The 15,472-nt window shown below is 40.4% G+C and overlaps 1 protein-coding gene across 3 annotated transcripts in view; it reads left to right on the plus strand.

Moving 5' to 3' along the window:
• Positions 1–313: 313 nt before the first annotated feature.
• Positions 314–15,472, plus strand: part of LOC110493802 (apoptosis-stimulating of p53 protein 2) — a 43,644-nt gene continuing 28,485 nt past the window's right edge. Inside the window, exon 1 of one of the 3 annotated variants that reach the window (XM_021568298.2) lies at positions 314–452. Coding sequence is in view for 2 of the 3 variants with exons in the window: in XM_021568296.2 (XP_021423971.2) it covers positions 4,060–4,086 (27 nt within the window). In the remaining variant the exon portion in view is untranslated. Of the gene's footprint in view, positions 453–3,511; positions 4,087–15,472 lie in introns of those variants that run through there. The other 2 variants (XM_021568296.2, XM_021568297.2) reach the window with 2 other exon arrangements.

Consider the following 15,472-nt stretch of genomic DNA (forward strand, 5'->3'; position numbering starts at 1 on the left):
AGTGTACTGTAAATGATCGAGACGATGTGGATGACAGCAAGTAAGAGAACATGGGTAAGCTTGTTATCAAGGCAAAGGGTGGCTACTTTGAAGAATCTCAAATATAAAATGTTGATTTTTAACTTTTTGTTTTGTTTACTACATGATTCCATATGTGTTATTTCATAGTTTTGATGTTCACTTTTATTCTACAATGTAGAAAATAGTAAAAATAAAGAGAACCCATGGAATGAGTAGGTGTGTCCAAACTTTTGACTGGTACTGTATATACGTGCCGTGTTCAACCAGTCCAACCATTTCAGAGTTTCCTAGTTCCAACTAGCACACGAATGCCGCATGACATTAAGCGAGAGGAGAGACATGACACTATAGAGTACCACAGCGTGAGTCATATCCATAAAAATCACCTTGTCTGAGAGAGATTTCCATGGTTATCAAAACGACACGCCAGGGTAAGCCTACACGAAACACAGCACTTATTTTAAGTTTCTCTAAAATCCCCTATGGAAAAAAAATCAATGGTGGAACCATTTCCCTGTTTCACCTCTAGCTTTTGTGGGTATTATGACACCACTGTGGGGCTCTATGCTGATAACGTTTGTAACCTTTAACATATACATTCCCACTATGCATGTATAATAGGAAACAAAGTAAATTATATTGTGCTAACTGTATTAAGTTAAAGCAAGCATTCAGACCAGCCTTTTTGATTGAACTTCCCTAAACTACATTACATTGTACCTGGATTTCGATGCTACTGTGGACATTCCTCTTTTCAACATGCTGTCAGGGGGGTGGTAGAAGCCACATCCCAGCACGGTGAAACAAGGAGGAGTTTATTGTTGCCAGGTGGGATTAAGCTGCGGTCACAATTTTGTGGGAAATTGGTATTTAACATATGATTGGATGAATCCATTTGAACGGCCCTCCAACTGGTAATTACTGGGAAACTCGTTTATCATCGCCAATGGGTGGGTGGATGCTTATGCCTCTCATATTCTAGTCGGAACTAGGAAACGCTGAAATTTACGATTTGCTAACTGGTTGTAGTTATACCGATGCTTTCATCGAATTAGCAACTCGGAAATGTCCGTGTTTTCTAGTTCCGACTAGCATTTGAACGCGGCATAAACACCCACTTCTATCACATGCCTAGTTAAATAAAATAAAAAAATAACATGCTCAACTCTGATGTTGTTGACAAAGGAAAAGGACCTCTATAACCAACCTGCACTCAGGGGTAGACGTAACATAGTAAATGTAAATCCGGAACATTCCAATTATTAAGTGTTAGTATGTAATCTATTAATTTGTGGATGTCCATCATCCATTTCGTATGATATATTACAAATTACAATTCATATGATATTTTACGTTTCACAAAACATATATGTTACGAATTCTGATTTGTTGTTGATAACCTTAGCTAGGTGGCCGGTGTGGCTAATGCTAACATTAGCTAGGTGGCTAACGTTAGCTAGGCTAGAGGTTAAAAGGTTACGAGTTAGGTTAAAGGGTTAGCTAACATGCTAAGTAGCTAAAAAGTTGTAAGTAGTTGCAAAGTTGCTAATTAGTTCAGATGCTAAAGTTTTCCATGATGAGATTTGAACGGTCACGAGACTTTCACGGTATACGCCTACCCATCCACCCTACTTTAGTTTTTGCCTTAAAGGTGCAATATGCAGAAATCGCTCCGCCTTTACCTGGATGCTAAAATTCTAATAGTTCTTCTAATTTCAGTTTGTGACAAAACAAGCAATGTAGAGAATCATTTAACATCTAAACCACTGTGAAATATATTTTCAAAAACCCCAAATATAGTATTTTCAGCTTTTTGAAGCTGGTGTATAAAAACTGAAAGTAAATTATACAAAAAATTATGAACGGGAAGCATCGAAATAGCGCACTTAAAACCAATCTACCTCTTCTTAGACTTGCTTTCAATGAGAATGACAGATCTATAACTCATATTACGTGGATGTGTACTCAGAGCATGTGTTGACCAAAAATGCAATCACTGGCATTTTCAACCTGTCCCTGACCCAGTCTGTAACACCTACATGTTTCAAGCAGACCACCATAGTCCCTGTGCCCAAGAACACCAAGGTAACCCAAATGACTACCAACCTGTTGCACTTTGAAAGGCTGGTCATGGCTCACATCAATGCCATCATCACAGAAACCCTAGACCCACTCCAATTTGCATACCGCCCCAACAGATCCACAGATGACACAATCTCTACTGCACTCCACACTGCCCGACACGAGCACCATCATTATGTTTTCTGACAACACAACGGTGGTAGGCCTGATCACCGACAACTATTAGATAGCCTGTAAGGAAGGAGGAGGTCAGAGACCTGGCAGTGTGGTGCCAGGACAACAATCTCTTCAACGTGATCAAGACAAAGGAGATGACTGTGGACTACAGGAAAAGGAAGGCCGAGCACGCCCCCATTCTCATCGATTGGGCTTTAGTGGAGCAAGGTCGAGAGCTTCAAGTTACTTGGTGTCCACATCACCAACAAACTATCATGGTCCAAACACACCAAGACAGTCATGAAAAGTTTTACATCTGCACCATCAAGAACATGGTTGCATCACAGTTTGTTATGCCAACTGCTTGGCATCAGACCGCTAGGTGCTACAGAGGGTAGTGCGTACGAACCAGTACATCACTGGGGCCAAGCTTCCTGCCATCCGGGACCTTTATACCAGGCGGTGTCAGAAGAAGGCCCTAATAATTGCCAATGACTCCAGCCCCCCTAGTCATAGACTGTTCTCTCTGCTACCACACGGCTAGCGGTACCGGAGCGCCAAGTCTAGGTCCAAAAGGCTCTTTGGAAGCTTCTACTCCCAAGCCATAAGACTCCTTAACAGCTAATCAAATGGCTAACGAGACTATTTGCATTGACACCCCTTTTTATTTTTACGCTGCTGCTACTCGCTGTTTATTATCTATGCATAGTCACCCCCGCACATTGACTCGGTATCGGTACCCGCTGTATATATCTCCTCGTTATTGTCATTTTATTGTGTTACTTTAAAATATATATATATATATATTTAGTAAATATTTTCTTAACCAACAATGCAGTTTTAAGAAAAATAAGAGTTAAGGGCTTGTAAGTAAACATTTCACAGTATTTGCCACGTGAAAAATCTGAATTTGGTCGCCCAAAAAGTCTTACATAACCATATATACCAAACGTAAACGTAAATATCATACTCATTGGACTGTAACTTTACAATGTTACGGATAGTTTAATAAGACCGGGCCACTATAATAGCATTTTCGGCAGTTACATGCAACAACAAAATAGTATTCATAAAAACGAATCTGTTCATATATTTTTTGTAGCCCAATGTGCATGATAGCTCTAGTTTTAAATTATGGTTGATGCAGCTTGTGTGCCATTAGCCAATTAGCGTTTCTCAACGAGTTGAACGCATGTGAACGCACACAACTCCTATTTACCGCTTCACAACTGATGATTACCACCTTCCCTCTTGGTTATGAACGCAGCACTATTATATTCGCAGATCGCGTCACTCGAGTTTGGGTTGGGTTGCAGTCGTTTGTTAATTCAATTGATAGCTTTCCTAGTGGGCAAATGCCCGTAAAGATACACATTCGTCTAAAAATGTTAGTCTTTAATAGATAGATTAAATATGGATTGAAAATTGGATTTAACAGTGGACTATTTCTGCCGTTCTATTATTCACGGCTGCACATTTGTACAAAACCTTTGTTGGGCCAAATGGCCATTTCGATCAGGTGGCCACCGGACTAATCCTGAGAAATTATTTCAAGGGATAGATAGATCGTTGTCATTGAGAAGGGCATTGTTACAATACCACTGCAACAGGTCTCCAGTAAAGACGACATCAATAATTGTGTAACAGGAGAATGTAAATTAGAGAGGCTCTCGTGCGTATAATACACGGGGTCGACAGAAAAAAGGAATAAACTTGATCCGATGTCACTGCTCTGTTGGGTTATCGAATACGTGAGGGATTTGATATCCTCGAATCGAAGATAGCAATAGCCAACGTTGCATGCGATACGGAGCCAATATGATGCCGGTGAGTTATTTTAACAGACTACATGTTCCTTTGATGTTATGATTAAGATTATGATTAGACAAGACAGAATTGTTTAGAATATGCCCTCTCTCCCTAGGCTATGTTTTATCTAGTTCCTCAGCCTATAGCATCTAGTTCTCTATTATATTGAGACAAAGGCAGGATCTCCACACAAAATCTGAGTAGGTTTTTAGCACACTGACAATCAACATGTTGCTGGCAACAGTGGCATACAGTGGTAACAATAGCCGGTTCTGTAAATACTGTGTATTTTTGTCATTTTTAGCAGATTTATGGGAGCAAGAGCAGATTTACCAAGGCAATGTCGACAGATTTTAGACCTAGTCATGTCAGGATTCGAACCAGCATCGTTTCGGTTACTGTCCCAACGCACTTAACCGCTAAACTACCTGCCGCGCTTGCAGCCTTCAATTTTCAATTAATCCCTGGCTGCATTAATGACTTTCAGTAAACCCAGTCTTCCAATCCAGGGTAACAATACAGGACAGATTTGTTTGAATACCCCACATCTTGGCCAATTATGGGCTTCCTTGACCAGAGTGTTGTATGCAACATTAGCGTGATTAACAATAGTGGAATCGGAGGTTTGCCTTCAAAATAAAAGACCACCATTGAAACTGATGAAAACCGATAAACATTGTGGAATCATTGTACTAGATACTGCTAAACAAAGATGGAGTGTTATATAAATTCAACAAAATACAATAACTAGTTAATTTGACACGAGTAAAAATCAGTTGAAATTGCACTGCGGATGTATAGACTTCAGAATTGCACTGGGGGCATACATATATGTTTTATATTTAACCAGGCAAGTTGGTAAAGAACAAATTCTTATTTACAATGACGACAGAGGGTTAACTGCCTTGTTCAGGGGAAGAAATACAGATTTTTTTTTACCTTGTCAGCTCAGGGATTCGATCTAGCAACCTTTCAGTTACTGGTCCAATGCTCTAACCACTAGGCTACCTGCTGTAATGTTTGGATTCCAAAGCTATACGATACTACAGATAGCAAGTTAATTATCTCATATCTCGGAATAGATGTGTAGTGTTGTACTTCTTTGAGTTTTTACCGCCAATAGACTCATTCATTCCTTGACTGAGAGCGCTTCTTGTCCCAGAATCGCCCAGAATGCACCTCACGGCCCATTGACGTAGCATGGGCAACGTTTCCCATCTCAAAGTATATCTGCCGTTGGGAATGTCAAATGTGAGGCACATCGATCTGCAGGTTAAGATTGTAGACTCCTAAATTGATAGTGCAGTTTGTTTAGGCAATTTTACAGCAAACTAGCTTCTTTACATGCTGACATTTCATTTCTTATTGTGTGTTTGCTAGTTAGCTATCTAGCCAGATAGTCAGCCCATAGAGAGCATTGCATTATGGATTTTATAAACGACTTGAGATGCCACAGATGATTTTCATTATTGCTACCAACCTTACTATAATGCCAAAGTTAGACATTTGTTCACAAAAATATTGTTTTCACATATTTGTTTTTTGAACACTGTAAATTTAAAGGAATGAGTGGTTTGGAGTGGATTTTTCCTTCCAATCTCACCAGTCAACCTACTATCTGTTTACCTATGGATCCTGGGTTCATGAAATGGGGTTCCAGCCTACTCCGTGACACCCACAGATTACAATTCTAAAGAGTATGCACAAATATTGGTGTCGTAGCTCTTATTGTGAGACTTTATTTTCTCTAGGCTGGTTACGACAGAGCCTGGTCGCGAACCCAGGGTCTTTGGTGGCACAGCTGGCAGTACAGCACCCTTAACCCCTGCGCCACCCGGGAGGCCCCGATATCATGGATAGTCAGTCCTTGAATCAATATCTCTGTCTATCATTTCTCCATGCCCATCTGTTAGCTTTTCACCAAAACAGAGACAGGGTGTCCTCTTTGTTATTGTTTCAACTACAGATTCTAGTTTTAAAGGTAAAAAAGCAAATAAGACCATTTTTTAAAAAAATGTATAAAAATAAATGTAACAATAGTTTGACAAATCGGTAAGCTTTGAAATAATATCAAAGTCAATTGTTGATATTTTTCAGTGATGAAGATATGGATGTCTCATGGTGAAGTATGCAAAATGGGTCCATTTCGAGCTCCTCCATATCCTGAATGTTTTGTCATTCCTGTCCAAAAAGTCACTGTCTGACCACTTCTACCGTGGGAAAATGGGAATGGAAGGTTTTGTTCAAATCAAAAGGGGGTGCTGTCAAAAAGTGACTGAATTCATATAGAACATCCCAGCTTACAAAATGTAACCCTTATTGGGATTTTTTTATACAACGGGTGGTTCCATCTGACTCATCTGCCCAGTCAGGCAATTTATAAACTTGCCATTGACTCCAGGTAAATGCACATTGCAAACTGTTTAGGTGCAGATAATGCATACTTTGGTTGAGTGCACCCATTCATAGCAGTCTCAGGCCCTTACATCGAGAGTAGAATGTATACAATGCATAGTCATATGAGAGGCAGCGTGAGCCTCAAATCTTACCCCACACCCCACACCCAGAGCACGACTGCTGTAACCAGTAAATAAGAATGTGTTCTTAACCGACTTGCCTAGTTAAAAAAATAAAAACCACTCTTGGGTTTGACACTTACAAGATCCTCTTTGTGTGCTGCAAGAAAGTGTGACTGAATTTGTTTATAAAACTGTACTATGTGAAACAAAATACAAACTAACATTCTTACAAATTTGAACAGGCTTTCCTGCATTGCTCTAATCTTTGCCAGTCGTAACCTGGATAGGTTTCTATGTTTAGATTTTCCATGAGGTGGGTGCAGGGTTCCACACACAATGGGCACAATGGTGTTCTATTATTAGCTGGTCTGCAGAATGGTAAATCCAGATATTATCGAAGCTCTTGAGTGCGTCACTTGTTTGGCTCCCTTGAGGTCCGGTGTTTCCAAGTGAGGATTTACTGTCCTTATAGCCCTTGGACATGGTAGAGTACATGATTATTACTGTGTAACAATATACCCGAGTGATGATGTGTAAATTAGAGCCAACATGTCATCCTCAACAACATCTAAACGTTTTCCCTTTTCTTGTTCAACCAGACACTGATCTTTAAAAGGAACCTTGACTAATGAGTGGATGACATATCTTGACAACAGTTGAACCTAGTGAAGAAGAGGACAGTTGCCTTATCACTTGTGTAATTTTGCTAGTTAAACATGGGTTGGAAAGTAGACACAAAACAAGAAGTACAGCTATTTGAAGAACAATGACCCTGCATTGTTAAACTGTAATGACGGTGAGCGAAATATAACTCAGCGTGTCTGTTTGTTCCTCTTGGGAGCCCTATAGTGTTGGCCCTACATCTTGTGTTTCTTTATATAGGTTGAGATCCTGGAAAATTAGTGTTAGCCATGGTGGAACTCATAAATGTGGTGGTTAGGCTAAATCTATTTCAGGCTGTTCCATCATGTGGTTATGTGAACGGAGAATAGATTTTTACTCAACTTGCAAGGACCTCCTATCTTCAAGTGATTATTTAGCATGGTCAGGGGTGGTACAGATAGGGGTAAATAATAGATTAGTTTATAGGCTAGGCCTAACTTTGTTTTCTTGTTCCAAATATCATTGATTACTATTGTTAAACTCATCTCACACCTGAGGTTACAGAGTGCCTTTGCAACTGTTACCACTGTAACCAGTAGCAACCACACAGACACACACACTCTTTCTGCTGCGACATTTAGGCTATTTCTAAATTCATTAGGCGATTATTCAAAAGTACTGCTCCATGGCTGTGGTGGAGATTTACAATGACATTTCCCATTGTCCCAAAATGCCTATGTCAAAATGTAAACATTTCAGCGACTGGGTTGTATTTGCTTTCACCCAGTACTGTTTTTCTGCTCCCAGAGTAACGCTCAGCACAGTGGGGGTTGGGAACGGGGGAGGGTTGCTACTGCTACGCTGATTCAATAGTAAAGTCACGTGAGCCTGGCCATATGGCCTGGGTCCAGGCTGCAGCTTAAAAACATTGGGAGCTGACCGGCTCGCAAGCCTATCCCAATCTGCCAACATTTTATTAAAGATCCACACAACCACAAGTCAAGGGTTAGTGCTAATATCTTTTTTAAAACATGGAATGGAGAAAAGGATACCGCTTTAACTGAAAAGGTCCCTGTTTCAAGAGGGAACACAACAGTTCTTTGAAGTTGGACTCCGTAGGATGGCTTTGCCCCGATGATGCATGTATTGACAGATGCTCATTTGTTGTATGCTGTTATTGGCATGAATAATGAATGACTCCAGTGGGTTGGATTACTCCTCTAGCTTGTAACTGCCGTCACAGCAAACTTAACTCTCTATTTCCAATTAATTAGCTTTCAATTTGTGTCCGTCATGGTATATCGACAATTCACTCAACCTGTTTAACCAAATGTAATGGTCAGTTGGTCCGATAACAACTTGCGTGTGTCATTTCAATTTGTTCTCTTCCCATGCCTACTTTTGAGCACTTTAGCATTTATAGCACCACAGCACAATAACTCACCAAGAATGAATGTCACAAAAAAAGGTTATTTTGATTTCCTCAAGGCGTCTCATGCAAAGTTGTTTTTTGGGAAGAAATTTTCAGGCGCAAGAAGGGCTTTGTCAGTAATTAGATTTCGGATTAAGACCACCATCCACGATTAATTTAGTCTATCCCTATCAACAGTGATTTATACATGATCAAATACACAACCTTTTAGTTGAAATTTTGTTAAGAGAATGTGTTATAGATTCTCTAGTCCGAGTTATCGTGGTCAAATGCCTGACGCCTATGTTTATGTCACCTAATAACAGAGGAACAATTTGCAATTACAGCTAATCTTTCCAAAGATCTCACAGCACTTAGCTCACCTTATTCTCCACCAATTAGAATCCCTATTGCTAATGACGTTTGTTCTCAGTCACACTGATGCGCAATTAATGAGAAGCTTAGCCTCACCGATCTCATTAGATGCCCCACACTGTGAAACATTTTTTTTTTTTTTTACCACAGACTAGACCTCCCAGGCCAATGTCTGATCAGAATAGTGTTAAGTTGCCCCAGACACTCATCATGGGTCAGTTTTGCATTTTTAGGATTGGGGGAGGGGATGCTGATCCTAGATATGTACTTAGGGGAAACTTTACCCCCAAGCTGTCTGATCTGTCTGAATAGAAGGGCGATGTTGTGTTATTAGGGCTGCTCCCACACGCAAAGTCAAAGTGCTCTGCCTTTCCCCTGTGTGAATCAGGGGAATTGTATTCAATCAAGCCGCCTGTTTATATAGAATCTATCCTTAGAATTGAAAACAATCCATTCTAATTCTATCGTGGCTTTATTAATACAACTACTGCCTATGCACACGTCTTATTCTGAAAACTGGAATTATCAGTATGTGGGGGCTACCTGGAATACAGTGTAGCCTATAGGACAAATTCTCTCATAGGAAGTAAAGTATTCTATTCTACTTCTGGTTCTCCAATATATACAGTGGGGTCTAAAATTATTGACACCCTTGATAAAGTTTAGCAGTAATGACTGTATAAAATAATTCGTACTAATACAATTGCTTAGAGAAATGACTGCTCAGCAAGGAAGAAGCCACTGCTCCAAAACCAACATAAAAAAACAAGACTACGGTTTGCAACTGCACATGGGGACACAGATTGTACGTTTTGGAGAAATGTCCTCTGTTCTGATGAAAGAAATTGTATTGTTTGGCCATAATGACCATCGTTATGTTTGGAGGAAAAAGGGGAAGGATTGCAAGCCAAAGAACACCATCCCAACCATGAAGCACGGGGGTGGCAGCATCATGTTGTGGGGGTGCTTTGCTGCAGGAGGGACTGGTGCACTTCACAAAATGGATGGCATCCTGAGGGAGGAAAATGATGTGGATATTTTGAAGCAACATCTCAAGACATCAGTCAGGAAGTTGAAGCTTGGTCGCAAATGGGTCTTCCAAATGGACAATGACCCCAAGCATACTTCCAAAGTTGTGGCAAAATGGCTTAAGGACAACAAAGTCAAAGTATTGGAGTGGCCATCACAAAGCCCTTACCTCAATCCTATAGAAGCTTTGTGGGCAGAACTGAAAAAGCAAGGAGGCCTACAAACCTGACTCAGTTACACCAGCTCTGTCAGGAGGAATGGGCCAAAATTCACCCAACTTATTGTGGGAAGCTTGTGGAAGGCTACCCAAAAATGTTTGACCCAAGTTAAACAATTTAAAGGCAATGCTATCACATACTAATTGAGTGTATGTAAACTTCTGACCCACTGGGAATGTGATGAATGAAATTAAAGCTGAAATAAATCACACTTTGTACTATTATTCTGACGTTCCACATTTTTAAATAAAGTGGTGATCCTAAGACAGGGAATTTTTACTAGGATTAAATGTCAGGAATTGTGAGAAACCGAGTTTAAATGTATTTGGCTAGGGTGTATGTAAACTTCCGACTTCAGCTGTAGGTAGTTGGGAATTGTTCGATTATTTGTTAGATATTACTGCACCATTGGAACTAGAAGCACAAGCATTTCGCTACGCTCGCGTTAACATCTGCTAACCATGTGTGTGTGACCAATAAGATTTGTATTTTTATTTGATTATTCAAAATCATGGTAGCATCCACGCTAATGTAAAAGTGTTTAGAAACATATTATATTGTTATTTACAGTAAAAGTGACTCTAAAATGACACAATACATGAATGACTATGTTTTGTTTAGCTTTTTTTCTCCCAATTTCATTACGATCTTGTCTCGTCACTGCAACTCCCCAACGGGCTCAGTAGAGGTGAAGGTCGAGTCAGGCGTCCTCCGAAACATGACCCGCCAAACCGCGCTCCTTAACACACGCCCGCTTAACTCGGAAGCCATTTGCACCAATGTGTCGGAGGAAACACAGCTCTACTGACGATCAGTCAGCCTGCAGGCGCCCGGCCTGCCACAAGGAGTCGCTAGAGCTAAGTGATGCCCCCCCCGGCCAAACCCTCCCCTATCCCAGATCTTTAGGGGTGTCAATCATTTTAACCCCTACCTTTTTGAGACTTGTTATACAAAATCTCTTTCTTTAAGCAAATGTATACAATTATATAATTTCGCAAAAAATGATTTTGTTGCACACAATATAGCTCAGTATTTTAATGATTTTATACAGTCATTATTGCTAATCTTTATCAAGGGTGTTAATCATTTCAGACCCCACTGTACATACAATACGAGATCAATTGAACATCTACCGTGGGGGATAGCACAAGGGCTGTCATTGGCGCTCATTCAACAACAACAAAAAAGTCACATTTCCATAATGGCTGATTATTCTGAGGGGAAAATAACATTCCCCTGTTCTATTAAAGGCTTGATCATCCACTGCAAGGATGCATCCAAAATGGTAACCTTTTCCCTACATAGTGCACTACTTTTTACCAGATCCATATGGTTCCTGGTCAAAAGTATTACCCTACATAGGGAATATGGTGCAATCGCGGATGCAGGCCAAGAGCCAGCAATGATAGCTCCCCTATACATTTGTGTATGGAAATACAAGTGTGCTACTTTGCATGTAATTTGATATTCGGTCGAAATGTTTTCGACAAGTCTTACAAAAGCCATGCATTCAGTGAGTGGTGCCAAGCAAACAGGGACATGCCAAGGAATTAGCATAAGCCCCCAATGTTCGCGGACCCATTTTTTTCTGAATTGTAGTTGTAAATAAAATATTATCTTATGCTCATTATTTAATGAGGCTATATTTGGGCATTTTCACAGCATTTGTAGGCCTTTTTAGACATTAACTTTTTTTTAATGAGCCTTACCAAGTAGGGTGCACTTCATCTCTGATTGTCCTAGATGGCCTCAAGGCTCACTCAGATCTCCCAATGTGCCTACCTTTTCCCATAGCCCTTGCCCTATGTGATTAAAATGACGGCCCAGTGCTGTGAAACAGGAAATGACAGCCTCCTTCACTTTATCAACCTCTGACACCATGCCCCACTTCTGTACTGGTTGAAACATGGGCTTCCTTAAGACGTGTATTTAGTCCAACGTTTTCCTATTACCACTCAATAAATGAATACATTAGTGTACGTGCAGTTTGGTTGATGAACAGCGTTAGTTTAAATACATTTGCTGTTGAGAAGTGTGCGGTATACAGAGGAACAAGCTGGGGTCCACATTTTTCTTCAAGCGGCTTTACAAGATACAAATAGGATTCAAATCAGCTATATACTGTTAAAGTGCGACTGCCTTTTAAAAATCCCCTTGCAAATCCCCTATGTGGCATTGATAGGAGTCAGAAACAGTTATTCTAGTGTCAAAATTGACTACAAAATGTAAATACGCAAATTTTGGTCATAAAGTCAGTCTCGTCTAAAACTGAGTTTGGAACATCTGTGCGTCACAATGGGTATTTGCCACTCCCCAATGTGTGCATGTCTGAAGAGAGGCCGGAAGTTGGGAAGTCTTTTTGCGGACATTAATTATCTTGTTTTCTGCAAACAGGAAGTCCTCTGGCTTTGCATGATGATGTCATATGGTGGAGTCTACCTTTTAAGAGGGCACATGGCCATGATGTTATCCTAACTCTAATTGCCAGTCTGTGGATTTCTTGTACTCCTAGCGTGACTAGGACCGAAAGGCAGTCAGTCATATCCCCAGCTGTAGTCCGATCCAGTGCCCAGATTGAGAGCATATTTTAAAAGAGGACAAAAAAAAGCCTCTTTTTAAACCTTTAGTGCACAGCTGCTTCAAACCGGATACTTGAATTGGTGCATGGAGTGTCAGCTGGCAAGCTTGTGCCACGGTTTCACAAATGTAGGATCAGTCGGCATTACGAGTGGTTTAGCATTGTTACGTGTCTCTCAGCCACTTCTGTTAAATGCCAGATGTTTGTGGCGGATGTGGAAGGCTTTATTATTTTATACTGTTGCCTCGGCATAATTATGTTTCTCTCCATAATCCAACTGTGCTTGACATCATAGATTTATCATGAATGGGTTCCGGCTTGAACACCTTTGACAAATTTCAGGAAATTGGTAGACAGCTCTGTTTGACAAATAATTTGAAAACCAATCAGATTGATAGTTTAGTAGGTTCTAAATCTCCTGATTTGATATGGATTATCTCCAAATTATAACTGGTTTTAGGCAGAGGTTTCCGGAATGGTAGGTTCTGTAGGTTGTTAGTGGGAACGTAGGGCTGCAGCGATGGCAGAGTCTACAGGACAGCTTCCATGTTACTCTCAGGATGTGTCCCACATGGCACCTCATGGACCTGGTCAAAAGTAATGCACTAGGGAAAAGGGTTGCCATTTTGGGATGCATCTGCAGTCTAAAGCCCATCTGTTACCTCAGTGATATGGACCTTTCAGGCCCCATGCCAGACCACCACTACGAAGCAACAAGTCAATGATGGCTTCTTGCATCCTCTATACCTTTGGGCAGCGGAGCGTGTTTGGCTTGGCCTGCTATTTATGGTGCGAATAAATTGCTGACTTGCACTTGGCCCTATAACCCTTTATTGTCCCCCATATACAGTTGTCACAGTGGCTGGCTGCAGCGTTTGCGCATTTGAAATGAAACCATTGACCTATGTAGAGTCTTGTGAAAGGTCAAATTCACAGAGCCCGCCCCCGTTTCTCGAGGACCAGTGTCCTTGACAGTGTTGCCTCTTCATCATGTTTTCATTTTCAGAGACTGGAGCTTGGCTCTATTGGAATTTGAGACCCAGTTTTCTCTTTGGAAAAAATGTTCAGAACTGCATTCGCCCCTTTATAATTCCAGAGGGGGTTCTGGAGTAGTTCCCAGATTGTCCCCATTCTGTCTTTGGGCTGGCTCACTCCAGATGTTGAAGCAAAGCCATTATTATTTGTGGAATTCCCTGTGGGAACTTCTATGTAAAAGGACCCATAAGCACAACATGTGAAGTTCATAGGACCATGTTAAATTGGGTGACAAATGAAAGCCACAAGTCTATATTTTTGAGAAATTAAGGCATATATGCGTTTCAACCATTTTCCATCCTCAAAATTAGGAATAAACAAATTGTCAAACAGATGGAAAAGGGGTCTTAGAAAACATCTACCAGATAGTCTTAAAAGGTATTAGAAATACATCAAAACACAATCATGTTGAATTAGACCCCTGCTAACTGATGCAACAGGCAACAATTTTAACTATTTTCTTAGTTACAGTTCATAAAAGGAGACTCAGTCAATTGAAATACATTTCTTAGAACCTACTCTATGGATTTCACATGACTGGGCAGGGGCACAGCCATGGGTGGGCCTGGGAGGGCATAGGCTTTATTACAGACAGAAATACCTGTTGTTTAACATGTACATTTTAGTGGCCTTTTGTCGCTGCACAAGGTGCACCTGTGTAGTTATTATGCTGTTTAATCAGCCTGTTGATGTGTCATACCTGTCAGGTGGATGGGTTATATTGGCAAATGAGAAATGCTCACTAACAGGGATGTAAACAAATTTGTACACACAATTTGAGAGAACATATTTTTGTGCATATGGAACATTTCTGGGATCTTGTATTTCTGCTCATGAAACATGGGACCAACACTTTACATGAGCAGGGATAGATTAAGAAATCATACGCTTTGTTCTTTAAATAGGCCCCGCCAGTTAATTCGTGTTTTCACTGATATCGATTTTGTTTCATGAATTATTAAGGGATTGAAACTCAAATCTGTTACCAAATCGGTAACAGAATGTCAGAAAATTGGTAACGGAATGTTTGCATTTGAAATGGTACAATGGGAAATCATAATAGTCACAAACAACAGTTGCTACTGTTCTCCATTTTGCTGGCGTACTATTATGTTCAGCTGATAAATGTTTTCCTTTCTCCTTCTGTCGTCTGGTTGTCAGAGAAAGAGGAAGAAAAGTCAGGACAACCTCTTCTCTCTATCTCTAACGTAACCTCTCCCGGCTCTTACTGACACCTCCCCACGAGCCCCCTCTCTTTAAATTCTTTATTTGGTCACGGACACCTATGTTTCATAAGTTTGGACACCACAGTACAGTAAACAAAAGTAGAGAATAATTCAGCATAAATAAAAGTAGAATATAGTTCAGTAGAGTGAGGTACAGTACATTACCCTATAATGTACTATACTCTACTATATTTACTGTGTTCTGTACTGTACTCTACATATCTCTACTGTGCTGTACTTTGATGTCCAAACGTGTGAAAAATAGACGTCTTTGATTGGTTCAGATTTGTTCTAGACCAACCACATTTGGTCTTGTTTGGTGGTGGAGCTCAATAAAATAATAGCCAGTGTGTAGAATAATACCTCCATATGCAAACGAGGATATTGCACCTTTGTATACGTATTTAGGG

This window comes from Oncorhynchus mykiss, chromosome 17, assembly GCF_013265735.2.
Source record: "Oncorhynchus mykiss isolate Arlee chromosome 17, USDA_OmykA_1.1, whole genome shotgun sequence".
NCBI lineage: Eukaryota > Metazoa > Chordata > Actinopteri > Salmoniformes > Salmonidae > Oncorhynchus > Oncorhynchus mykiss.